Source organism: Seriola aureovittata, chromosome 5 (genome assembly GCF_021018895.1).
Source record: "Seriola aureovittata isolate HTS-2021-v1 ecotype China chromosome 5, ASM2101889v1, whole genome shotgun sequence".
NCBI classification, from domain to species: domain Eukaryota; kingdom Metazoa; phylum Chordata; class Actinopteri; order Carangiformes; family Carangidae; genus Seriola; species Seriola aureovittata.
In genome coordinates this window covers 26,674,029-26,699,844 of record NC_079368.1, presented here as the reverse complement: position 1 = coordinate 26,699,844, position 25,816 = coordinate 26,674,029, and the positions used below count along the sequence as shown (strand labels likewise).

Genomic DNA, 25,816 nt, shown 5'->3' with positions numbered 1-25,816 from the left:
GATGAGGGAGAAGACGACAAGAAGAAGAAGAAGAGGGGGAAGAAGAAAAAGATGGGGTAGGGTTGGTGCGGATGTTAAAAAAAAAATCCTCCTCTGCCTTTTGGCAGTTGCTCCCAACGAGGCAGTTTTCTCTCTCTGCCATTACGTCAAAAATCCCCACAATCCTTTTAGTCACAGAAGAGATGGGAGAAGCCCTCAAAGGGAGGCACACACACATACACACATGAGTGTGCACACACACACACACGCACACACACAAACTTGTACATCTATCTTTGTGAGGACCTGTCATTGACATAATGCATTCCCTAGCCCCTTACCCTATCCTTAACCATCACAAATGAATCCCTTACCCCAACCCTTACCCTTACCCTAACATTAACCCTAACCTAAACCTAATTCTAATCTGAACCCTAAAACCAAGTCTTAAAAAAAAAAAAGTTGTAAGGACAGGCCTCCCAAGGTCTGAAACTCAAACTGGTCCTCACAACGACAGAAGTACAAGTACACCCACACACCAACTTTTTGAGGGTTCATCTTTGTTACTAGTGAAACTTAGTTAATTCTATTTGAAGGCATATTTCAGTATTGCCAGCGGCTATGTCGCTCTAACAGTTATAAAACTCTCAAAGTTATCTTGAATATGCCAAATTAGGTGTCTGTGACATTAGGCTGAGGGTTTGGTTCGCATACCTGTAACATAGTACAGTTTTAAAGTTGGATGACACCTCACCATACCCCCACAGCGAAGTTCAGTTTTGAATTGCATTTTCAGTGAGGCACTTAAGTCGACAGAAGTCATCCATTTTTGAGAGAGAGAGCACGCAAGCACGACTTGAAACATCGGTAAAACCTTTCATAGACCTTTCCGAAGTTTTTGAGATGATGAGCTTCCTTCAGCAGAAAGCACATTTGACCTGAGATAGTGAAAGCGGGGCTGGAAAACAACTCTAGCGTTTCAGGAGGCTCGGCAGAGGCTACGCTTCTGCTGTCTCTCACTTCTTGGAGACTATTATGACTTGAGTGTGGAGACAGGAAGGGTTAAAGGTGATGTTGATGTGTGCCTGTCTGTGGCTGTGTGTTAGTATGCGTATGTATGTATGTAGTAGTATTTGTGTGAACTGTGTGTGCACCAGATGGATGGGCCAGTCATGGTGTGTTTGTGTATTTGTGCACGAGCGTGTGGGTGCTTTCAGGTTAGAAAAACATGGGTTGATGGATGGATGGAGGAGCCAGGGCAGGGGGAGAGGCAGTAAAGGGTTTGACAATGAAGACGAGAGACAGTGGGTATGTTTTGATTTGGTCATGAAAGACTTAAAGATAGCTGTGGAATCTGGATGACACCTGAAGCTCCGTTTCCACCTCCTTTTTCTCTTTCTCTCTCCTTGCTTGGGTTTCGTTTACTTTTCACACTTCAAGGATATAGTACAATCAAAGCTTTCATACCTGTTTTTTTTCCCTGTGTGAGATGTTGAAAGAGAGAAAAAGAATCTAGGCTACTGCATTGGGATGAGTTAGGTCTGTGATGTTATTTTGCAAGGTTGGATTTTATTTCAGGAATGCATTGCATTAGAAGCATCCCGATACTGTGCCTATTGCTATGAGAAAAGTACAACTGCTGTTCTTAATGTGAATTAGTCTGAATGATGGAAATTATGTCTACACTGTGGCTGTCATAATGTAAATAAGAACATTTTCCAAAATTGTTTTATATCATAATATAACAAAACAAAACAATTACACCTTCAAATTTCTTTTTTTTTCTGAGCACTTCTTGTCAAGATTGGCTTAAAAGCTGAGGTGTAATTTGTTAAATTCAATTCCATGACAATTGCATAAACAATGCTACTCTCTAGGAAAAATGGTGAGAATGTTTTGTTTCTCAAACTGATGTTGTTCCTGCAGTGGCCCTGAGAGCTCATCTCATTGCCACTTAAGAGAACACATGAAAATAGACAAAACACTGCAAATACTCACAAAACAACCACATACACATTATTATTTGTCATCATTTGCAGGTTTAGTCACTCAATGTTCATTTTCACATCTATAAATGGCATTGTGGGATTGTTAGTAGGAAGTAGTGAACATGCCATGCCATTTTTTATTGCTAATAGATTTTCACACTCAGAATTCAGACACTCAGATGAAATGGCAGACAGTAAATATACTACACAATACAAGATATGGAGTAATTTCAGAAACAATCGTTGTCATCCTGATTGTCTAAGACCTTTCACATAAATATATATATATATACATACATACATATGTTTGTGTATATAAATGTAAATTAACACAATTAAAGTTAATGAAAAATATAAAATTTCATTTTCTTCTTTAAATTACATTGGATAACAGGTGTATCTTTTTTCTATTCCAAAAAGTCCCCAAGTGGACCTTTAAATTTAGATCATTTTAATTGTGTTTTTTCTCTGCGGGTGGATAAATAACTAGTTACACCACATAATTCCCTCTAAAACCACTAAAACCAAATTTCCCAAAATGTCTAAACATCCTTTGATATACAACAGGGTAAAAAGTCAGTGTGATTTCCTGGTTTCACTTTAGTTTACAGCTCCAATCATGGCTCTGACACCTCCATATATGACAGGCTAATAAGAGGTGATTGTTTCACATGTGACTGAACCTCACAGCACAGGTTGAGCTCATTATGCTGTAATTCAGTGATCTCACTGTCAGCAGACGTCCTGTCTCTGTGGTTCATTTATTATTTAATCCTATCTGTAGCCATACTGACATAATGTACAGGTGTTTAGGGAGAGGAGAGCAGTACTGCACCAGAGCTGTAGTTCATTCATTCATTCATTTATTCATTCATTCATTCATTCATGTGAGTAGAAAGGTTTATGCTTTATAGTGAAAGCCATGTTGTAAAATAGCTGTATATTTTAATTATAGCACTGTAAGTTGCCACACTCTTTTAATAGGTTATAGTAGGTATGTTTGGTGTATTTTATCAATACATCTCATAATGCAACTTAGTCTTACCAAAAATGTTACCCCAGTGTAGTCTGTGGCATTGTGTGTCGGTTTGACAAGTTTGGTGTGTCAGAAATCTACCTGTTTAGAGTGGTTCCCTTGACAGATCTGCTCAAAATTGTATCTAAAATAGCAAAGGACATGACTGTGAGGCATGTTAATTTGGTTTTTAATGTCTTTTTAGTGAAAAATAGGTGAAAATTGGATGAAAAAATAAATAATGTAAAATTCCTATCTGCCTTATCAGCCTTTTTGCAGTGTAAAAATGTTGGCAATTTTGTTGATTATCACATTTTTAATGACTCAGAGGGATATAAGGTTGATGTGCAGCAGACTTACAAAATATTCTCTTTGTTATTTGCTTTTTATCATTTGGCATTTATCATTTCAATTTTAAAAATATTGGAAGTAACTTGTTATATTAGTGGATTAGTTCTTAAATAGTCATTGTAGATGGTATAGTTCCTTAGGCTAGTGATAAAGCCCAGGAAATTTGATAGTGATAAGGTATTGTTGCATGTAGACATTTAGCAAGAAGAGCTTTGAGTGTAATCTCAGTCCATTAAAGCCAAGAACTTACCTCTTTGCTTTATATGTTTCTATATGTTTGGGCATTTTTCTTAGTTAAGGCTAGAGTAAAACCTGTGTAAACCTAATACATTTCTCAGAGGAAAAAAAAAGGGGAATTGTGACTCCAGAGGTTTTCCACTCTAAAATGACTCTTGTGTAAGGTTAATGTGGCTTCAGTTAGCTTGGGTTCATAGAGCTTTGACACATACTCCTTTTCTTTATAGAATGAAGCACAGCTCATTAGTTTAGAGCACATTGCTGAGTCTCAGGGCCTCCTGGCCAAAGTCAGCTTAGACTGTGTAGGTGATAATAACCCTGCCAACCTTTAAATAATCAGCCACCCTCCGAGAGAAAGATAAGATGTCAGTAGCATACAGTTAGACAGTCTGGCTTGGTCGGAACTATATTATTTAATAAGAGCAGGGGGACAAGGAAGAAAGAAATGAAGTCAATGTATAGGTTTCCAATGGTTTTCTTTATTTGCCAGATTCCAGTGGCAAGGCATTTCGCTAATTAGACCCAAGCAAAGGTCAAATAGTTTGTTACAGCTTAGATCATTCAGGATAAAGGTATACGTAAAAAAGATTCAGGACAAGTTCAAACCTCACCAATGTTAATTGGGCAGAGTGTGATGGCAGGTCTCTCCCTAATTAAATATCTTAGAGAGGTTAAAATATTTAGTTGTGTGAGGGTCAGAAAAATCGGGACAGAAGTTTGTAAAATTCACAAGACAAAATTAGAGGTTAGAAAGTTCATTTTCTCCCTTTTGCAAATGTCCTTTAGCAGGTAGAGTTCCTAATTAGACATTTCTTTAAGTCAAGTTTGGGTTTTTCCAGTAAGGGTCAGGATATTTCTGCCTTCTTATGACAGGTAGTTTCACTAATTAGGCCCAATAAATCTAAAGGTTAAAAGCACTTCATGGGAATTTACGATTTAAAGATTAGGATATGAAGAGGTGAAGGGCAGGCTAACAGTACAATACTTTGTTGCGCACAATGTCGACACACATTTGGAGAATTAGCTTGAGAATCCCTAATCACAGTTTTTCTCAGAGACTTTGTTTGACCACTTTGGCCTTAAAAAAAAAGAACTCATTCACTGTTGCAAAATGCTAATTAATCATTTTTTGCAAAACTTCTTGATCTTTGACTTATGAATCTGAAAGTACACAGAGGAACTGCAGCTACCACATTATAGCCAGCATGTTTTCCATGTTAAATTAGCATCACATCATCTTAATGTGCATTCTTGGTATAGTGTAAGGATCCTATTATAAATAAACTTTTGGATTTGTAGCTTTAGTGTGACCTGCCCTGCCAGCACTTCTTTCGAAGCCGGCTCATTGTCCAACACACTGCCCTGCTGGGTCTCCTTCGCCTTTAACATCAGGGTAATCAGGAGGAGGGAAGCCTGGCTTTGTTGATGCAGGAGGTTCAGGGATTTATGGTATTAGAAAAAAGGACCAATACAGGCCAGGGAAACCACTTTCATTCTATTCTAACTAATGTAACTCATAATGAAGCCCAGTCAGGCCTTTTTCTGAGCCACAAAGGCCAGTGGGAATGTAGAAGAGTGACAGAGGTGGTGATAACAGGGAGAATAAAAGACGGGCTGACAGAGAATGACAGAAATATGACTACAGCCAGACAGGGAGGTAACTGCCTTGCACGTTCACGGTTAGAGACGTACAGGATGCCATAATAGCAAATTTTATACCGTACATCGATTTTTATCTTCCCCCAAATTGAGTCCATCTTTTCCCCACCACTTATCTCTAACTCTGGTCTTTGCCTGCCTTTCAGACTGTGAAATGGAGAGTGGTAATTTCCCCCGCTTCTCTCTGTATGTTAATGAAGCGCTAATCTGTTCCTGAGCGAGTGCCTTAATGAGGGCGACGTGTCTCTCGCTCAGCCGGCTAGCTCCCGTTAAGATACCATTATGGAAATACCTCAGTACCGCTCATCGTCCTGGGACCGGACTGAAATGTATGCCTTATTTCCACTTTTAAAGCTTTCTTTTCCCTCCTTAACAAGGCTGGATGTTCCTCTGAGGGAGCGAGCTGTAGATAAACAAACATGGTAATGACGAGCACGGGGAGAGGCTTCACACACTTTGAGGTCTGGTCGTTTTCAGTTGCTGGATGTTGGTTGAGCTAAATAGGCCACATAGGACAGATTGTTGGAAACAGAGAGCACAGTGTGAACCAAGTATCAATCCTTTGCTCTCTCAGATATACACCCAAGTCAGTTGCTTTATAATAATTAATCAACATTATTGTGTTTATATCGAATTTCTTTCTCAGGTGCTGCTTTATTCATCTCATAGTTACTTATGGAGTTAAATATGTACACTGAGAAATCAAATTAACTTGGATTATTGACATTTTCTGCTGCATTAGTACATTCCATTGATCGTGTCACATCCTTCTATCCCTAATGCCTGCTGACGATGATAATATTTGGCTGTATTTAGAGAAACACCCTAACCAGATTAAAAGTAGGAACAGATGCTGCTTGGAGCTTTCAAAGACTTGTATCAAAGGATATTATGGCTTTATTCATTTTGCATGTATTTAGGCCAACCCAGCCCCTGCCACTCCCACAGACCACATATGTAGGGTGTTGTGGTGGGTGACTATGGAATGGATTAACTTCTCTCGCTTGCTTCACTCTCAAAATGAAATTGCTTATCTTTAGGCTTCTCTCTTTGTCCCCCCCTTCCCTTCTCACATTTTGTTTCTTTTCCCATCCTCCTCCTTGCACTGTCTTCTGCTGTATTTAATGTTTAATGTGTACAAAGTCCAAATAGTCTAGTGTGTCATTTGTGAGTCACTTAGTGGAGTAAAAAAGTAGTCAGGTTAGGACAGGCTTTTCTGTAGTTACCTTCCTTACCTTTCACAGACATCACCTGATGCTGGAAGATGAGGTTCCCCCCATGTTAAGCTGGCATTTAGATGACTTATCTTATCTAGAGCGACTTCCCACCAATGCACAGCTTCTTTTTATGAATCCCATAGTCATGAGCAGCACAGTAATGAATCATGAATGAGTAAAATACACTGGTAGGAGCTTAAAAGTATTTTTGGAAGAAACAAGAGTGAGAGTAAGTTTAAAGTGTTTGAAATACAAGTGGGAGGTTTGGAAGGAGGTGGGGGAGAGGTGTATCAATTTTTTTTTTCTTGCACTCGGCTGCTCACATTACACAAATTCACTACAGGGGATGAATCCTCGGGATTCCTCTTACGATGATGAAAAGATGTCTTAGCCTTGTCTCAGATGAGTCTTTAACAGTGTGCTTGGATTTAAAGACCCTCTGGAGGCTTTTGTTACAAGTTTTCAAGTTCATACATCAGTGAAATAGTCATGAACCATGCCGGTTTGTCAGATTAAGATTGTCAGGCTGAGGTGGTTGGGGGACTGGTTTGATGTAGGTAAAGCTTAATGGCTTGCACCACTTCCTTCCTCCACCACATATGGAGAAGTTCAATCAGAAATCCATGAAAACTCCTGCATGTATTTCCTTTTATTATGTGTAGTTATCCGCCTTGCTTCAAGCGCTGAGCTTGAAAAGGGGAATTTTGCTAAATGCTTTGGTACGTGTCAGGCACAGAATGCATTGCAATAGAAAGTGCAAAATATATGTATTATATATATGCAGCGGTTTGGGATGTTTTTCATGTGAACACATCAACAAGTATCTCTGAGTCTTCTACAAGAAAATGCCCCAGATTCACCTATTAAAAATTTACTAACTGTTTTGTACATGGCATGGTGTGTGTCAGTCTCTTCTCACTGCCTTTGGCTCAGCTTTGGGCGATGCTGGCTGATACATGACATTTGATATAAGTGTAGTTATTAGTAAAGAAAATGACCAAGCAAAAATATTATCCCACTGACAGCTTGAATTATTGATTTCTGTAATAATATTAAGCAACAGGAATACTCATTTATATGAGGCAGTGGCAATGTATCAAATCAATGAGAAGAAGCGCTTATTGCTCGTATATTGGTTTAGGCTTATAGACTGTAAGGCCATGGAGAAACCAGTAACCGCAGCATACAGCAGATGACGCATTGCAGACGTGCCGACTAAAGGGCTGATCAGAACCAGGCTCTGTTTCTATTCAACACTGACCACAGTAGGGGGAGAGAGGGATGGAAGGGTTGAAGAACTGTCATATTTTCCCCCGGGAAGGGAGGGAGAGATTCCCATGTGGTTGAATAATAATGTGGCTCTACCTCAGCAGGGAGAAGTTCAGGGGAGTGGGCTTCAGAATGGAAGGAGAGGAATTGGTCATAGAGCATTTGTCATAGAAGTTCAGTAGTGTCACTGGCACCACTAAAAGCACTCCAGTGCCCATAAAATGTGGTTGTGTGCGTGCATGTGGGTTTTTGTGTTCCATGCTTGCATAGAAGTGTTTTTGATTAAAGTGAGGCCTGCGAAGCAGTGAGAGGCTAGGACGGAGGATGTGGCGATGGTACGGTTGTCCAAGTCATCGTCAGTTAGCTCACAAAGGCTGCTGAGTAGCACAGATGGTACCATGCTGCCTCTGAAGCACCATCGGTGCACGCACCCTGCAAGATGTGAGCCAGATTTATCCCAAATTGTAGCTTGACACTCGCCCAGAATAACAATATATTCAAGAGCCTATAGTGTGGAGCCAATGAGAATATTTTTCCTGCTGAGTTTGGTGGTTTGTATAGTTTGCCTTTATCTTGAGACCAGTGAAAAGCCATTGCCATCAATAGCTGACAAATGTCTCTCTTCGCTTGTATTTATCTTGGTGTCACATCCACATTGCACTTTTGTTCCCACAAGCCACAGCTTTGACTCACTTAAGAAAATGATCAACTTCAATTTAGGGACTTCGCATTGATGTCATTACACAAAAATCTAGAAAACCCAGTGATAATCTGCCATGGTGAGACCTTCAGAGGACTCAGTGTTAGTTAGCAGCTTTGGTGTTTAAACAATCACGAGTTTACTTTTTATCCTTTAGTGTTTTTATCACCCCAGTAATCTGAACTCTTTAGTAACATACCTGTTTGAGGAATATTTACGCCTTCAGAAATTGATTTTGTGGTATCTGTGCAGACTACAGTAGAGTGTCATTAGGCTAGTTAACAAAAAAATTTGGTCTTACTCTTGTTTTTTCTGATTTGGAGTCACAGTTTCACTTTGCTTCTGGTAAAAAAATTCAAAGGGCCAGCTGCTGTCTTTGGCCTTTATTGGAACTGTGTGTAGTTGGCTGCATAACCGTGCACCTACATGTATAGTGAGGGCAGAAGAGAGCATACTTGACAGGCTGTGTGCTACAAGACTTAATCACTGGTGCTGGCTGACTTAGTACTTAAAAGAGAAAAGAGGAAGACAGGAAGAGAATGAGAAAGACAGAGACCTTGGATGTACTTGGTTTGAAAAAAGAAGAAGCCTGGTCCTACAGCAAGCCGCACAAATCAAACACTTAAAAAGTGCAGTGTTGGCACATATTAAAAGGAAATATAGCACATAACACTCTTAAAAAACTGAATTAGAATAACTAATGATTAACTGTAACTCATTTGCCCCCCTGGACTCTTTATCTACTATCTACACTGCTTTTGGTCCTAAAAGAAACAATCAGAGAGACAGAGTTTTTATTACTAGTATGCTTAATAAAATAAGACAGAATGTTTTATTAAGAGAACAGTAAGTGGCTTTCAAACATTTATTTCTGTTAGGTCCATGGTGGCCTTGGCTATTATTTATGAATTAACTGCTTAAAATGCCTCAAAAATCAAATATAACACTGCAGGAGGGCCATCAAAGTGGGAAAGCGGAACTTGCATCAAAGTGCATTTAACTTAGCAAAAACACAATTGCAGGTTGATCAAAGTAATATTTATACAGTAATGGTTCTATTTGCAGCTGAGTTTGTTGAGCTAGAAACAAAATCTATTGTCTGAGTCCAACTCAGAAAAACTCTCATGTGCATCAAAGAGTGAGAATGTGAGTTTACTGTGGTGACGTTATTCAGCCTCTTAATACTTAGTAGTTAGTTAGTGAAGGAAATTAATCAGACAGTGACTCTGTCCATCCATGTGCTTGTTCTAACTGTGGGCTTCAGTCAGCTCTATAGGCCTGTGCTTCTCAGAAATAAGGCTCTGGATGCAGTGTGTGTGTGTGTACGTGTGTGCACGTACGTGCGTCTGTGTGTTCATGCATGTCTGCAGTGAGCCTGTGTATGTATCTGCATCCGTGCTTCACTGTGTTTCTGTCATTCTAGTTCAGTGAGTGGCCCACTGGGTGCAGACAATCCCAGTCTTTGTGTGTATGTCCTGCTGCCATGCTGTGTACTGTACTGAATGGGCTCTGGGGAGCGAGGCGTGTGAAAATCCCACCCTTGCCCACCTACAGACTCAGTTGTGTGTCCGTGTGTATGTGGGTGTGTGTGTGTGTGGGTTGGAGGTGGTGGGTGTGTGTGTGTGTGTGTGTGTGTGTGTGTGTGTGTGTGTGTGTGTGTGTGCGCGTGTGTGTGTGTGGGTGGGAAGTGGTGGGTGAAAGAGGGCACTCCACACTGAAACAACCACTTTCTGTGTTGGACAGTACAGAGATTCTTTATTGTTCTTTTATTTCATTAACTGGGAAACCTAATGACCTGACAAATGACCCCCAGCAGAGGCCACTCTGTTGTCTCGGCTGCAGCACCACTGTCACTGCCTGTCTTTCTCTTCCTCTTTGTCTGCGTGTCACTCTCTATCTCCTTTCGTCATGGTTTATAATCTATAATAACATTAATGATGGCTGCATCAAATTTAGGTTTCTCAGTTCTAGGGCCCTCATTTTGTGCTTTAATGTAATGGAGCCATCATGATGTTATTAGTTACACCTGTTTTTCCTGCTATGACAAGTCAAATGTCCACTGTGGAATAGTTCTATAATATATATATTTTTTTACATTTACTTTCATTCTTTGTGATTTTTGATTTGTTTATTATGTTGCATGTTGATCTAGGGTATTTTGTATATTGATTTTGATGATGTGTCTATTGATTCCCATTGACTATCTGAATTATAATCTGTTTTACACTCATGCGTGCCAGAACTAAATTAGTATTATTTTCACATATTTATACCCATTGTATCTTTTTAATGAGCTTGATGAAGTGCTGAGTGAAATGCATCGCTCTTATCAGTGTTAAAGGTCCTGCACAGATACACAGGTGTTGTCAGTTGTTGTGGTTGAATAGACCTCTTGTCAGGCTGAAATGAACTAATACTAAGAAGAGCTGTGTAAATCTGTGTAAACAGTTGGAGCTAAACTAACAGAAGCATGAGGGAGCTGTCAGTCAAACACACTTTGCATGCGCCTATACAGTCCTGAAAAGAGGTGTAATTAGGCAACCGTACAGCAAACCCCTGCACGAATAGAATATGGTCATTACCACAAGCCCAGAATTAGTTTCTTTGTTTTAGTGTTTTCTGCGCAACTCAAGTGTGAATATAAGCAGTTACAATATTACAATATTTGTTTGTATTACGTTTCATGCAAAATAAGTCATGAGAGATTAGGAAGTCATGCTTCATTCACGTGGTGTTGCAAAATAGGGAGAACAGGAAAAACACCCCTTATTCCAACTCGGGAGTGTTCAAGCATTATTCAGAGGTGGTTAGCTCTAGTGCTAATCTTGTAGTCACGCCAGATGAACAGACTAAATTAGCTTCTTTTATTTACAGCACTTCGTTATCAAATGAAACCAGATACAAACAAAGCTGATGTGAGCGGTTTTACCCACTTGGTTCTTCATAATTGTGGTTTAAATATTTTTTTCGAAGCACGATGTATGACTCTCAAGGGAGACTTTAGCAAGGCAAGCTACTTTGTAAAAATGACTGGAAATTGCACTAGTGCCCATAATAGAGAACTCCTTCCTCATCGAGGGCGACATAACGTGACAGTTGAGTGGCATGTTTTGGTAAACAGTCTCTCACCTTGTGCTTACTGTAGTCCCGTATGCCAGAGGCCACATACCATGCAAACATTTTAGCTCTATTAATAACAGTTCTGTCTTAAGTCATTTTACAATTTTTCCAGAACAGAGGCCTATGTATTAGAGGTAAAAAAAAATAATTACTATAACAGACAGAGGAAACCAGCTTGAGGTTGAGATTTCATACCTAAAAGGGGCTCCTTTCTTTCTGAGTCTTCCTGTCTTCCCGTCCCCTCATAGTGATTAATATAGGAATGGATTCTTCACATGTTGGCCATCATCATCCCCAAGTGTCATACTGCGTCTTGCTGCATAGCGTGTGAAGATTTGAGAGGCGGATGTGGAAGCCTAGTCATGTTCCCATTGTTCCTAACCACAACACAGGATGTGGTGGATTCTGATTGGGGAGGTGGATGGACTGCGCACACATGCAAACAAATAATGAACAAAGTGCATAGACAGGACATTGGTGACCTCATCCATGTGAGACAAAACCAATAGGCAAAATAGCTGTCGTCCTATTCAGCCCACCGTCGAGGATGTTATTTGTTTAGCCCCGGTAGCTGCCTCCTGCTGCTCATAAATGTCAAGCCTCATCATTGAATGAGAGTTTGTTGCACGATTTGACTGTGCAGGGTGTCTCTGTGTGTTTAATGTCTTGAATAAAGGTGCTGCGTGTTTATTTAGCAAGTTGGTTATGTGACTTTTATTCACAACAACCTTATTGACTCCTTCCTTTGTTACAGCACCCATTAAGCACAGTAGGTAGCTCCCATTTCATCAAAAGTTTACGGTTAACACTGTGTTCCCCAAAGTAGCATCTTCTAGCTAAATTACTAGTGGGGTATATTTAAAACCTCTCCTCTCCTCTCTTTCTCTTTCTGTCTCCTTCTCTCATTTCATCCATCCATTCGTCTGTCTGCTGTGTGCTTGTTTGTGTTTGTGGCCTAGCCTGTTCGAGTTTGTAGACGTATGCCCTGTTCCTCCTCTAATTGGTTCTCTGTATTCATGTGGGGATGCAGAGAGATGTAGGGAGACTGCAGGCAAAGCTGACTCTTAATAAATGTCAGTCCACAGCCGGCTACGGATGGACAGCTCACTGATGGGCTGTTTATAACAAGGCGTCACTTAATACAAGGGGAGACAGGAGCTGAGGCAGAGATAGCAAGAGATAAAGAAAAGGAATACATCAGTAGAGGGTGATGCGTCTTGCCAATAGGAGACGAAGAGAAGACAAGAGTGGGACAGGGAGACAGACAGACACACCTCAACAGGCAGAAGGAGACAGAGGAAGACCTCTCCTCATTTTGTTATAGCCTGCGGGAAATTGGTGTGATACAGCAAGGTGTCTGTGTGACAGGAGGGAGGTCACAGACAGGCTGCAGTGTATCTGTGTGTGTGTGTGTGTGTGTGTGTGTGTTAGTGCAATGATTCCAGTGGGTACCTGGAAAGCTCAAGTCATTAACTAGTAAATTACAATTACAATTACAATAACCAGTGGGCTGCCCTTCAGCCAGAGTTAGTTCTAAGATATTAACATCGCATCTCTACTCACCTGTGCGAGCAAGCTGTCTACTGGATTCTACTGGATATCATTATAATCATTAGGCAAAAGTATTGTATAAAGGGTTGAAATGTTCAGTCGTATGAATGCAAACTTGACCAAAACAAGCTGTACATTGACAATTTAATTGTATGAAAAAATACATGTAACAGCAACCACTTTTATTATATCAACAGTGTTAAATAACATCCACTCGTATTAATGGAAACCACTCTGTTAGTGTATATTCGCACACAAGTGCAAATTTCTGTTTTAATGAGAGCTGACTTGCCTGTGTTTGTGTGTCACGTACTCTTATGTTTGTGTGACTATTAGTTGTGCTGTTGGCTGCATGGACCTTTGTGGCAATGCATGCTTGTGTATGTACATGCCGAGTGTACAGTATGGTGTATGTGAGGCCTTTTGTGTGTGATGTGCTGTGTGAGTGTATCCTGGTGTGTTTTCAGGAGTGCATCCTGTCAGGTCTGGAACCTGCTGCCTCCTCCCAGCTCCTATCTGAACACAAAACAGAGCAAAATCCCTGGTTTGTTTATTGTTTTGCCTACCTTGTTTTTCTTTTGATTGTTGTCAAAGTTCCCACCATCTCCCCCGGTGTAGCAGCATACACTCCACTCTTCTGTGCTGTTATTTACTGCGGCTTTCACAGCTGAGATAGAATGAGAGCATTATCAAAAGGCTTGTTGAAAAAAGGAAGAAAAAGTTAAGAGGGATAATATATTCAGACTGATTGAATGTTCTAGGCCAGTTCATTCCCGGGTGTTTTCTCCAAATCATAGAAATTACAAAGACTGTGACATGTTGGTGCTATTACATGTTCTTGGGAGGCCCCTTACTGTACATGAAGGGTTCTTCATCATGTCATCTCCTGTATGTCATAAGTCTGACAGAGGCTCGGAAAATAACTTCATCTTCTCTTCTCTTTTCTTCTCTTAATATATTTCGGTGAATAAGACTGAGTCTGTGTGTGTTTGTCGAGGCCTGCATGGTTGTGCACATATATGCTCGTGCTGATTTCTGTTATAAATACCAGTGGTGATTGACAGTTTCTAGTGTTTGGGTTTGACAGCTCTTATTTGTTGTAGTCGACAGGCTTTTAGTGAATGGCTGACGTTTTGAGGTTCCACGTCTGTCACTGTGCGGTGGCTACAGGGCGCTGTTGTGGATGTTGATACCATTTCCTGGTGCCCCCCTTTCAGAATCAATGCACAGTGCATATGTGGCTCCTACAGGCTTCTGAACGACTCTGGGCTCAAAGGGTCATGGGAAGATTAAACATGGTTGCTTCTTGAACTATTGATAACTGTTGGTTGTTGTCGACTGGCACATTGCAATTCTGTGTAAAGCTAATGGCAGTAGTGTTTGCTGAATGACTCCAGGACACTGACACATGCGAGCGGAATCTTGTGGACTGATATAGTTAATTGAAAGAAAAACCATTTTATTGTTCATTGTTACGTTTCATCATCCATAAGGATACCTGACCAAACATACTGTACTGTAAGTGATGGGGTAATTTCAGCTGCTGCACAACAGGTTTCAGGTTTCCAAATAAAAGTCAAAGGTTTCAGACCCTCTATTATGTTAATCCTATGTGACAAAACCCCCATAGAAGAGGCAGAGAAAATACAGTTTCTTTACAGCCTGGAGCTTCCACAGACCACAAAAGGTCTCTTTCTCTCGATTAGAAAACTCTGGCTGTTACTAACCCTCTCTCCACCTACACTTACACAGTTACAAGCAGTAAGTTCATTCCTATTCTTTGTCAGGTTGCAACACAATCTCACCTCAAGCCCCATTTAGCTCTTCCGGGGCTTTCTATTGCATGATCATCAGCAGATGAAGTTTGCCAGGTTGGCATGGATGGAAATGGATATGTAGACTTCCATTTTTCCATGATTGATTGGACCTTCAGGGAAGGTAAAGGTTAATGGAAAGTGTTTAAATCAAAAAGTAAAGGTACGTAAGTCTAGTAACTTCTGGAGAATATGGAAAGCCAAATTGAGATTTTATATCCTTCCTTACAGTGGAATAAAAACATAAGACTGAAGCACCTTTACGAAATGAAAAACATTTAAAAAAAAATAATTTACACACCAATGACAATAATTATAAAATGATAAGTAAATAAAAGGAAAAATAAATTAAACTTCACAGTTATAATTAGCTGTGTAATAGCGCAATATTCTTCAATATATAATAATAATAGCAATATGCTTCAGTAACTATGAAACTAAGCTATGTTCTGCTAGATGAACATTCTCAGTAGCTGGCTCCAGAGAAAACATGAGAGCACAGCAAAAGTTTGAAAAGCATGACAAAGGTTTAGTATCTTTCTACTTTGAGAGGACTTCGAAAACATCTCATTACACCCACTACCAACAACTTACTTGCAAATTAACGCAATTTATTTTACAGTCCAAAAGCTGATAGTCTGTAAGGTATATACACACACTAAAAGCCTGTCAGCTAACTGGCAAAGCAGCAAACCTGAGTCTGAGAAATGCTGGTTCTAATAGATCAAGATATTTTCAATGTTTTGGGGGTCACTAGTTGCCATACTCTAATTGCCTTATTATGCCATCACCTTCTTATTTGTAAAATATAATTAGAGAACATATTAGATGATGCGGTATGATGTATTACATTCAGTTTGATTAGTGTGTCATAATGAGTAGAAAGCTATTAATTAAACTCATCATAATGCTTAAGCCAATTTCATATCCCTTTTTCTTCTCGGCTGAACCTTTGACCTGTCTCCACTTTCCCATCTGCATTCCCTCTCCACAGCGAATCAGGTGGCTACAAACTAGGCTTACCTCTTCAGTGTTGATGAGGTACAGACAGATGGACAGAAACACTCACAACATAAAAAGGGAGGCAGCACACCTGTAGCAATGACACAAACAACAAAAATCTTTGTTGAGACATTATAGGACTGGGTTTTGACAGCACAGCTGCCTTTGTCAGAGTCTGTTTTAGGCAAGAGACAGCTGAACAAATGCACACAAACATATGCATCCTCAAGCACATTAACCACACTATTATATATGAGCAAAGTGTCCCCACATTTGGTTAACGTCTCAGTAAGTTGTTGTTTTGTCATTTCTGATTAATTAAAAAAAAAATGTCAGTGATGATGAGATGCCAATGTATTTCACATAATTACCTGTTTATGAAAAATGCAGTGTCTTCACTCCACAGTTTTATTTGTGCTGTCACCTGCATGCAAGCCCAGCCTCTCTTCACATCCTCATAAAATAACCACCACTGATCATCTTTCAGCAAGATGGCAGAAAGCGGCTCAGACAGCCAGGGAAGCTTGTGAATGGAGGCTGGCACAAAGACAGAGAGGAGGACAGGCAGACAAGTTGGCAGACATGGATGTATTGTAAGCTAACTGACAAACAGTAATGACACGTATACTGCTGTTGCTGTAAGCTGACCGACAGAGCAGTCAAGCATGCAGACAAGTTGAAATACCAGATAGAAAATAGGCCCACAGTCACTCAGTCATCAGGTGCTTGTACGTGTGCCCATGGCAACATAATAGTGCACCAGCAAGGGTTGCAGATTTTCATTTTGATGAATTACGGTCAGGATGTGCGTTAATAAAGGTCAGAAGAGTATGTGCTTGTCTGTATGTATGAATTACAGTAAAGCAGCCAGGAAGGGGAAGGGTGTATTTGTTATGAGTGTGTGTATTGAGAGTAGGAGGGATAAAGGGTTGCCAAAATCCGACAGCTCAGCCTCCTGTGCATTTCGCCTCTCTTTCTGTCTCTCTGTCTTTCATTGTCAAGATTTCTCTCTGTCAGGCAAAAGTCAATGACCAGGCAGCGGCAGAGATCTCCAGTCGGACAAACTGTCAAAGAGCTCATAGTCACTAGAAGACACGTAATGCAGCAAAGTCACAGAGGACCTATAATCTACTATATTCTCCTTCTGCACAGCACTTGAGCTGGCAATGCTGATTTAATGCTGTGTTGGTGTCATATTGACAGAAGCAGAAAAGCAGGGATGATACCTTTTTATTCTGAACTGTCAGACCCAAACTTGTGTCTGTCTATTCATTTTAGTCGAGCAGGGATAAACTGTAGCATATTTTATGCATTTTTGGTGTTTAATTTTAAATACTTTGAACTACCAAAGCCAGTGGTTTCAATGCATGTGCTGAAACATTTATGCCATTTGTGATGCCAAGAGGGATATATCAAATCACACACTTTTCAGTTTGTGTGTGTTTTTTTGTTTGTTTGTTTTTTCAAAGTCATCTTGTTTTTGCAAATTAAGACTTTATTGATGATGAATGATTTCTGGATAAAGTGGCAAACCCTTGGTTAAATGAGCTGGACATGGGCACCTAGGTAATGCAGAGGAACCACACCATGTGTACTACTGAAGGGACCTGGTTCCCTTTCCCACCTGCCATGTTTCTGGCTTGGTGGGGTGCTCCTACAAATACAACTGATAATGTTTGCAAAGTAGGAATTTGATGAGGGTAAGCGTGTCGTAGTCACTGCACCAGCTAGTCGTACTGGCATGAACTTCCCCATGCCTGAGGGTTAGGCCGTGTTCCGTGCTGCCTCTTCATTCGTTGCATGACACAACATAAACACAGCAGGGGTGCTGCCACAGAAAATGCAGTTTCATCTGACAAAAAAGTTTAACTTTGCTCAAAATTTACACTGTGTAAACGTCTCCCAGTGTTGGCCAACTGCATGCAAGAGCACATACCTGCAAAAATTACTTTGTAATACAAACAGCATATTCCTCTGATTAGATCATCATATGTACTTTACTGTAGTAAAATTTATTCTCATCGATGAATCACTCATCACCAGTCTTTTAGGATCCTTTCTTTAATCTCCCACATCTTATTAAAGGTCTGAATACTTGCTTCCGTCCTCCTGGAGAAACAGCCTCCTCAGACTAAGAGGTGGAATTAGCACCAGCTAGTAAAAAATGATAACCTGCTACATCCAAGCAAGCAAACAAGCAAACCTTATTTATACAGGAACTTTCAGAACAGGGATTACAATGTGCTTTGCAGGAAGAAGAAAAGTGGAAAGAGAGACATGAGAGAGACAATGAAGAAAGTGTATAAGAATAAAAGGAATTAATTGGGCAAGCCATGAAATAAAAGGTATACAATCAAGACAAAGCCAAAATCAGCACTGGTGTTTCATAATAATGATAGAGATGAAATGAATCCTGTTGGTGTTCAGCAGTGTCTTCAAATACGAGACGTAAGACTTCTATAAGATCATACAACACGATGATAGCAGTTTTTGAATGCTGATCTAAACAGTGTTATCTATGAAAACACACAGTACAACCACCTCTCTCCAAGACAAACACAAGCTTTCACACAAGGACGCATTATTTGACCACACTGCAGAAAATTGATTGACAGTTGTTGTCGACACTTGAGCCTGATTTGTTTCACTTTGTGTCTGTGTGGTATGAACTTTTTCATGCATATTTTAAGCTCGCTTCACCCAGCCGACAGCTTTACACGGAGGCTACAAACGTGTTGTCCCGTCTCTCTTTCTCTCTCACTCTGTGAAGTTATAGACAGCTTTGTTGTTACACCAGGTTTGAAGTTAAATTTCTAGATATAAGACACATTAATTGTGTCAATGGATTCTTTGTAGTTTGATGGTTGAGAAGCTTTTGGTTGATTTTTTTTTTCTTTACAATTAAAGCTCTTTCGGGTTATCACAGTTTCTCATTCTTTTACTTAAGCTCTCATTCTCTGTCACGTTCTCCTTTTCGCTAGTTTTCATGTTGCCTCTCATTTCTCTTATATGTCTTTTTCTATTTCTCTCCTCTCCTCTTTGTTTGAATCAATCTCTCTTCCTTGTCATCTTTTACTCCCTCTCACCATCCTGCCTTTCTTTGCTTTTATCAGTGAGAAGTAAGAAATTCAGTTTCTGTGAAGCACTAGGCAAAAAAAAAAAAAAATCACTGCTTTGACAAGTGTTTCAAATCCAAGCTATCCTCTATTGCAATGAAGCAAATAATTGATGAAGGGCACCTTTTTGCATCCATACAGCTCCATCCACACAGATTCCTTGTGGTATGACACCGCTCAATGCCATACATCTCGGTCTCATATAAACTGACATTACCGACACCAGTAACCACTTGATGGGATAAAAGCACTGCTTGCTGAATGTGTCACTTTGTTGTCAATTGGAATAAAGTGATTGGTTTACTCAAGAACTTAAAATCGTGAAAGCTATAAATAAAAGCTTGAAATCGTGAAACTGGTCTCCTCTTAATATCAGTGCAGGAGTTACAGATTGTTAATCTACGACATCAGATGAGCTTCTCTCTGAGCTTTAGGGAGAATGCACTTGTTCAGTTTTGCACTAATTTATCTAAAGGCTAATTCTGGTTCATTATACTGCAACATGGATCTCGGATATTTACAGTCTTGACTGTCATTTCTATTTCTTGTATCAGTGTGTTCATTTCCTTAACTTCTTAGATATGGAAACATGATAATATCTCTACCCCAAAATCCAATGGGGCAAAACTCACAAGCACTAAGACCATCAGACAGGTAGCAGAGGTCTCATTGTAAAAATAAAAACAAAAAACAAACACAGACCACTTAGACTGATAACATTTGAGAAATTTGAAATTTTGACCTGAGGATGCAGCAAGATGAAAAGCCAAAGTTCCCCAAGACCATGAATGTCTGCATCAAATTACCTGGAAATCCATTAAACAGTCTTCCAGATATTTCACTTTGAACCATGAATATCAAAATGTTGGTGGCATTACATACAAAGTCTAAAATTTGTGTGCCAATCCATTTCGTAGATGTACTGCAAGCTTGTAGCTCCAGATAAAATGTCAGGGGACCGCCGGAGTTATTAGGTTAGTTATCGTTCATCCTCTGGGCACAATAGATATCTGTGCCAAAATTCATCACCATCCATTCCATTCAGTTGTTGAAACATTTCATTAAAAAACAAAAATTTGTCAACCCCGTGTTGGTGCTAGAGGAAACATCAGACATCGGACTTTGTCGCCTTGGGACCATGAGTGTCGGTTATTGTTTCTATATTTCAGTCTTGGACAAAAGCAACTGCCTGACTGAGTGAAATACATTCCAACCCAAGAACCACAGTGTGGACACGTTATCTAACACTTGATTTCAAAGTAAAAGTGATCACACCTGAAATGATAATAATATTTCATTGCACAACTATGGTAAGTATCGTCAAAGTTGAAGCATGAAGTCGGATGGATGTTTACAACAGACAGCTCCCTGTCAGACTTCTTTCTAGCTATGTTGTCACATCCCCAGATATCAGAACATGATGAGCATATAGTGTTATTATCACTGACAACCCATGGACACTGTGTTATCAAGTAACAGGTATCAAGTTGAATTATGCTGTAATCCCTAAAGAGCTTCTCTCACAGTTGTCTCTCGTTGACTTTGCTGGTTTATCTAGGGAATTGTGTAAGTAAGAATGTCGAAAGCTATAATGCTTGTACCAAGACCTGCAACAGAATATTCCATATATTATCAGAAATGTCCTTGATTTATTTTATGAGTTTATTTTCCATGTGTTAGTTTATTCTCTCAGATGTGTTGGACCTCCCTTAGTGTGTAGCCTATATTGTAATAATATACTGTAGCATATATGGAACACCAGATGCAAGTGAATTCATGATTATCTTCATGGGTTAATCCCATTTTCTGTATCCTGGCACACAGGATTTTGGCTCTAAGACAGATAAGAAGTGTATGTATATGTGTGTGTGTGTGTGTGTGTGTGTGTGTGTGTGTGTGTATGTGTGTGTGTGTGCGTGTGTATGTGTGTGTCTCTGTGCCTGTGCATGTGTGTGTGCGCGCACTGGTAGTATAGGGGAATGTGATGATGAGGATGATGCATCCTATCCCCATTAGTGTTAGCCTAGATCTGTCAGAGCCTTGTTGGGTTACTGCCTGGCAAAATCTCAACCCTGAGGAACAATGGGATGGGCCAAACATGCACGCACACACGTACACACGCGCACACACACACACACACACACACACACACGCCCAACAGTGCCTGGAAATTCTCATCAGTACACACTGTCAATCTCACAACACACGCATAAACACACTTTCATCGTTGACCCCTGTGTAACAGAAAGTCTGGTTTGTTGTCTTCACTTTATTGTTGCTTAGTTTTGATCGACATCATATTTCACACACTGAAGCTGCGTTTTCAGTTGCCCCTTGTCTCACCTCTGTCAGATAATAAGAGACAACTCAGTCGGCTGACAAGTGCCTATTTCTTTTTAAAAATGGGCCGGGTTTGTTACTCTGACCCTAGCACACCAAAGACCATTAACCCAAATGACTAATTATGCAGCACTGGTCTCCTCATTACAATAGTGTTGGCCATAGTGGAGATAAATAGAAAGCAGTGTGGTGTGAACTGTGAATCAGATCAGTGGTGTTGGAAACACGGGGAGTGCTCATTGTTAATGTTACTTAACTGCATGCCCAGTTTGTATTTAAACTCAAACCATTCCCTAACAATGCCTTGTTTACTCTCAGAGATTATTTCCTTGTAGAACTACTTTGATGTGCCTCTTCTTTTCATTTTTAATTACTTGGTAACAACACATAAATAAGTTGCTGTATTACCTGTCGTGCAGAGGCTGCCCTTCCAGCGCTGCCTCTGCCGTATAGCCAAATTTAAGGCTGCCCTACATTCTCCTTGTGCATGTGGAGCTGCTGTGGAGTCGCGGCTTTGACAAGAGATAGCATTTTCCCTCTGTGCTCTCCTTTATGGACTTTTAACGTTGCTTCTAATTAATATCTCCGTAATTAATTTGCCGTGACACATGACCTCCTTCCACCCATCCACCCAACCAGCCAGCCAACCAGCCAGCCAGTTAGTTTCAAGCCCTGAAGTCCCATTTAGTCTCTAAGCACCAAACTGCAGGGAAGAGATCTGTAGACAGGGGAAAGCAATCGGACAACTCATGCGGTTTTACCGTCTTTCAGTCAAGATTTCTTTCTCCCTTTATATATTTTTTTGTGTTTGTGTCTTTCTTTGTGTTTGTTTTAGGTTGGCTTTTTCTATCTTTCCTCCTGCCCTCTTCTGCCCTCCTTGTTGGTGCCAGGAGTTCAGTGCTATCAACAGTCAGCGTGACAGGACTGAGTGTACTTTGGTTCTCTCCGAGACTGCCCTGCTTATTCTCTGCTACCCAGAAAGCATTTCACATATTATAGTTATTTTGTCAATCTTGGGTTTTGATAAAGTGGCTCGCCATTACACCCGCTCATGGTAGTGGGTTGTTGTTCAGCCTGCATTTTTGATAGGGTGGTGGTGATGATGAGGATGATGATGATGATGATGATGATGATGATAGCAGCAATGTTTTTCTGCGCAACCTTGCATCCCTTGACAGTTTGTCAAGCCTGCAGTCTTTTCAGAAAGGAGAGGGAAAAAGCAAACGGCTCCCAGGGGAACGGAGGAACAATCACATAATGATGCACTATACATTGTCTTACAATAACTTGCTACTCATAAACTGTCAAATACTTTTGTCATATAACTGAAAACTGAAATAACAAACTTAAAAATATTGAAGCAGTGGTCATAAATCTTAATATTATGATTCCAGCTTCACAAGACACAAGCTTCCTTATCCATTATAATGCTAAAAAAATAGCTTAACTTATATTTGTTCCATTATATTAATATTGGTTTAATTCGTCACTCTATAACATGCACAGTTTGCTCATTTTTTCTTCACTTTTTTGAAATACAGTTCATCTTGCTAAAATAACAAAGTTACATAATAATAAAGTTACATCATTTTCATAACATCTGCAGAAGTTAACATTATCAACTTCTGAAGAAAATGAAAGGGAGAAAGAAAAAAAAATTTGGAAAGTTTTTGTCCTGCATCAATGAACTTAGAAATATGATTTTCAGTTATTTATTTACGTGACTTTGGACCGTTTGTTTCGTCTTTTTTTCCCTCTTTTAAAGTTAGATTAAAGAAACGTCCACTCTGAATTCTTGTTAGCTTGTCTTTTTCCTTGCATGCCAAATGAATCTGTTTGCTTTATCGGATGGACAAGACAGTGTGTGTTGTATTTAAGATGAGGCTTGGAAAAGTGAATGTTCACTATCATAAAAGTTCAATACATGAAATTTCAATAGCTCAAGCTGGTTGATGAAAATGGTTTGTACAGAGTAGCATGACTGCTGCACCTGTACGTACGCTGTGATGTCAGTGCTGAACCGATACACTGTTCAGTCCTATGTTGAGTGTTTAATACATGTTTAGCTACGTAGGACAACAAGTGATGCAGCCTGTCTCAACTTTTTTAAAAGGTAAAAATCAAATGGAGAAAGAATGATGGGGTTTCCCACCATGGGTTAGTGGACAGTGACTTTGCCTTCAGTATATTTTTAAACACTTTGATGGATAACACTTAGAGGATAGTGCGCACTGGCCAGAGAGCAGCAATAATTAATGAAGGTTTTTATAGAAAGCACAAGAAGCCAACAGAAGAAGTGTTGGTCATGACTCTTACGTATGTGCTCTTACCGTTGCTTTTTTATATTCTCAGTTCTCATGCTTTCATACGTCTCTGAACTTATTTTTCTTATTTGTTAGGGAGCTTGTTCCCCCCACTCCTATGCCTCTCTGAGCCTCTCTAACCCTACCTCTCTCTCTCTCTCTCTCTATCTCTCCCTCCCCCTCCCTCCAGGCTCAGGAAAATGTCTTCGTTGAGTTTAACCACCAGGAGCTGCTTGAGTTCTACAATAAGGTTTGTCTTTTAGTGTGTCTGTGCATGTGTGTGTGTGGTGCATACATGCATGTGTCCACTTTACTGTCACATTGTGTGTACATCTTTGTGTTTCCTTGTTGTATTTCATCCTGAATGGCAGACATTGCCTGACAAAATCCATCTACTTGCGTGTCTCCCTCATACTTAGATACATTTTGTTTGTACTTGTCTCTCTCCTTTTCTCTCCCTTTATGATTTTTTCTTCCTTTTCACATGAGTGTGTGCAAGTCTTTTTTCCCGAAACTCAACCTTATCTTCTCTTTCTTCCAGCTTGAAGTCGTACAAGGCCAGTTGGATTCCTTGACTTGATGCCTGCTGCTCTATGTACGGCCCCACACACACATTCACGCTGTTAGTGTTTTTGCTGACAGCTATGCCAGCTGTTAGAAGCCTGGCAATTACATTCCCACTCTGCTTTATTAGAGAAAAATGTCAAAATTTGTAGGCAGGGGTTTCTTTCCCTTATGAGCTCCATTTAATCCAGGTTTGTGCTCAGAATTTAGAGAGGTCGGTGTGATAATTCTCACTGTGCTTTGAATTTTTATGTCTTCATCAAGATGAGAGGTGGGAAAATTACCTTTTTCAATGTAAAAAAGTTTCATAGTGAGATTTTTCTATACCCTGCAGTGAGTAACTTAATGTTTGATTGCTCTATAAATTAGTTATAAGAAGATGTTTAAATGTGCCAATAGTCAGTGATCTGAAAAATTCATGCATACCCAGAGAAAAAGAAAGAAAAAAGAAATGAAAAGTCAGAATCGAACTGCAATTGAATTGAAACAAATGAATTTTGTAACTTGGAGAATGAATGCCATTCTAATAAAATCTGAATCGGAGGTGAAATCCATCCAAGCTGTTGTTATTTAGTGAAGGCTCATTATTTCTCATTAAGACCAACCTGGACTGCTGGTTCAACAGATGGGAGTTCTGGGAGGCACAGCGGATCTCCAGTGTATGTGTGTGTGTGTGTGTGTGTGCGCACACGTGCGTGTGTCGCTGTCTAGATGGATGTATGAATATATCCTTGTTCATATGCATCTGTTCTTTCGTGTGTGTGCCTTAGTATACATGTGCGTGTATGAATATTTCCTCTCTCCCCAACTTTGAATGAAACCTTGAGAAGTTCCCAGATTCCCAGGTGCTGTTCTCTGATGCAGACTTATTAAAACCCAATGAAGTTCTGTTTTGTTTTGTTTTGTTTTGAAGTGGGCTTTATATTCCTTCTGAACTGCTTGTCGGATGCTGAGATAGCGTCACAAACCCCCTCCCCCCCACACCTTTCTGATGTTTGTAAGGGTTATCTGTGTCCAACCATTACTGTTACTTTCCAAAATTTACAATCTGACATTCACACCGATTTCATGCCGTGATTGTCCAGGTATGCCAAGACGAGAAAGGAGCCATGAGCCAGGATTTTTATCTGTATATTTGTGCTGACTCTTTTCATGTGGCCGTTCAGAACGACTTTAAACACTTCTGTTTCCAACGGAGTCAGCTAGCATATCTAAGTGCTGAGAGACCATACACCGGCCCTTATTCTGTCATGTCAGGTTTTTTGCTTTTCATTTTGTATCAAAATCAAGAATTTACTTTTGTAAATGTAACATCCAATATTAGGCATTAACAGATTTTCTCAAAAAACCAATTAATTCTTTGTCTTTCTTACTGTGCAGTTTCATTTACTTACGTGTTTATAGTGATTAGTGACAGCCTACTTAACCTGTACCTGCTTCCTTATTTACTTAAACACTTGTGTCCCAAATTGCTTACCTACCAACTATTTGTCACGTGACTTTTTTTTCAGATTATCAATATTAACATTATTTATTAGCGAACAATAACAATATTGTATCTTGCGATGAATCATGGACAAAATGTTTAGAT

General features: G+C 39.9%; 1 protein-coding gene across 1 annotated transcript in view; it reads left to right on the top strand.

Annotated features, from left to right (window-relative positions):
• The window catches only part of commd10 (COMM domain containing 10), a 55,054-nt gene extending 30,275 nt beyond the window's left edge, over positions 1-24,779 (top strand). Inside the window, exons 6-7 of the mRNA XM_056377499.1 lie at positions 23,852-23,911; positions 24,203-24,779. Of these exons, the coding sequence (XP_056233474.1) occupies positions 23,852-23,911; positions 24,203-24,241 (99 nt within the window). The 3' untranslated portion in view covers positions 24,242-24,779. The remainder of the gene's footprint in view (positions 1-23,851; positions 23,912-24,202) is intronic.
• Positions 24,780-25,816: the final 1,037 nt, after the last annotated feature.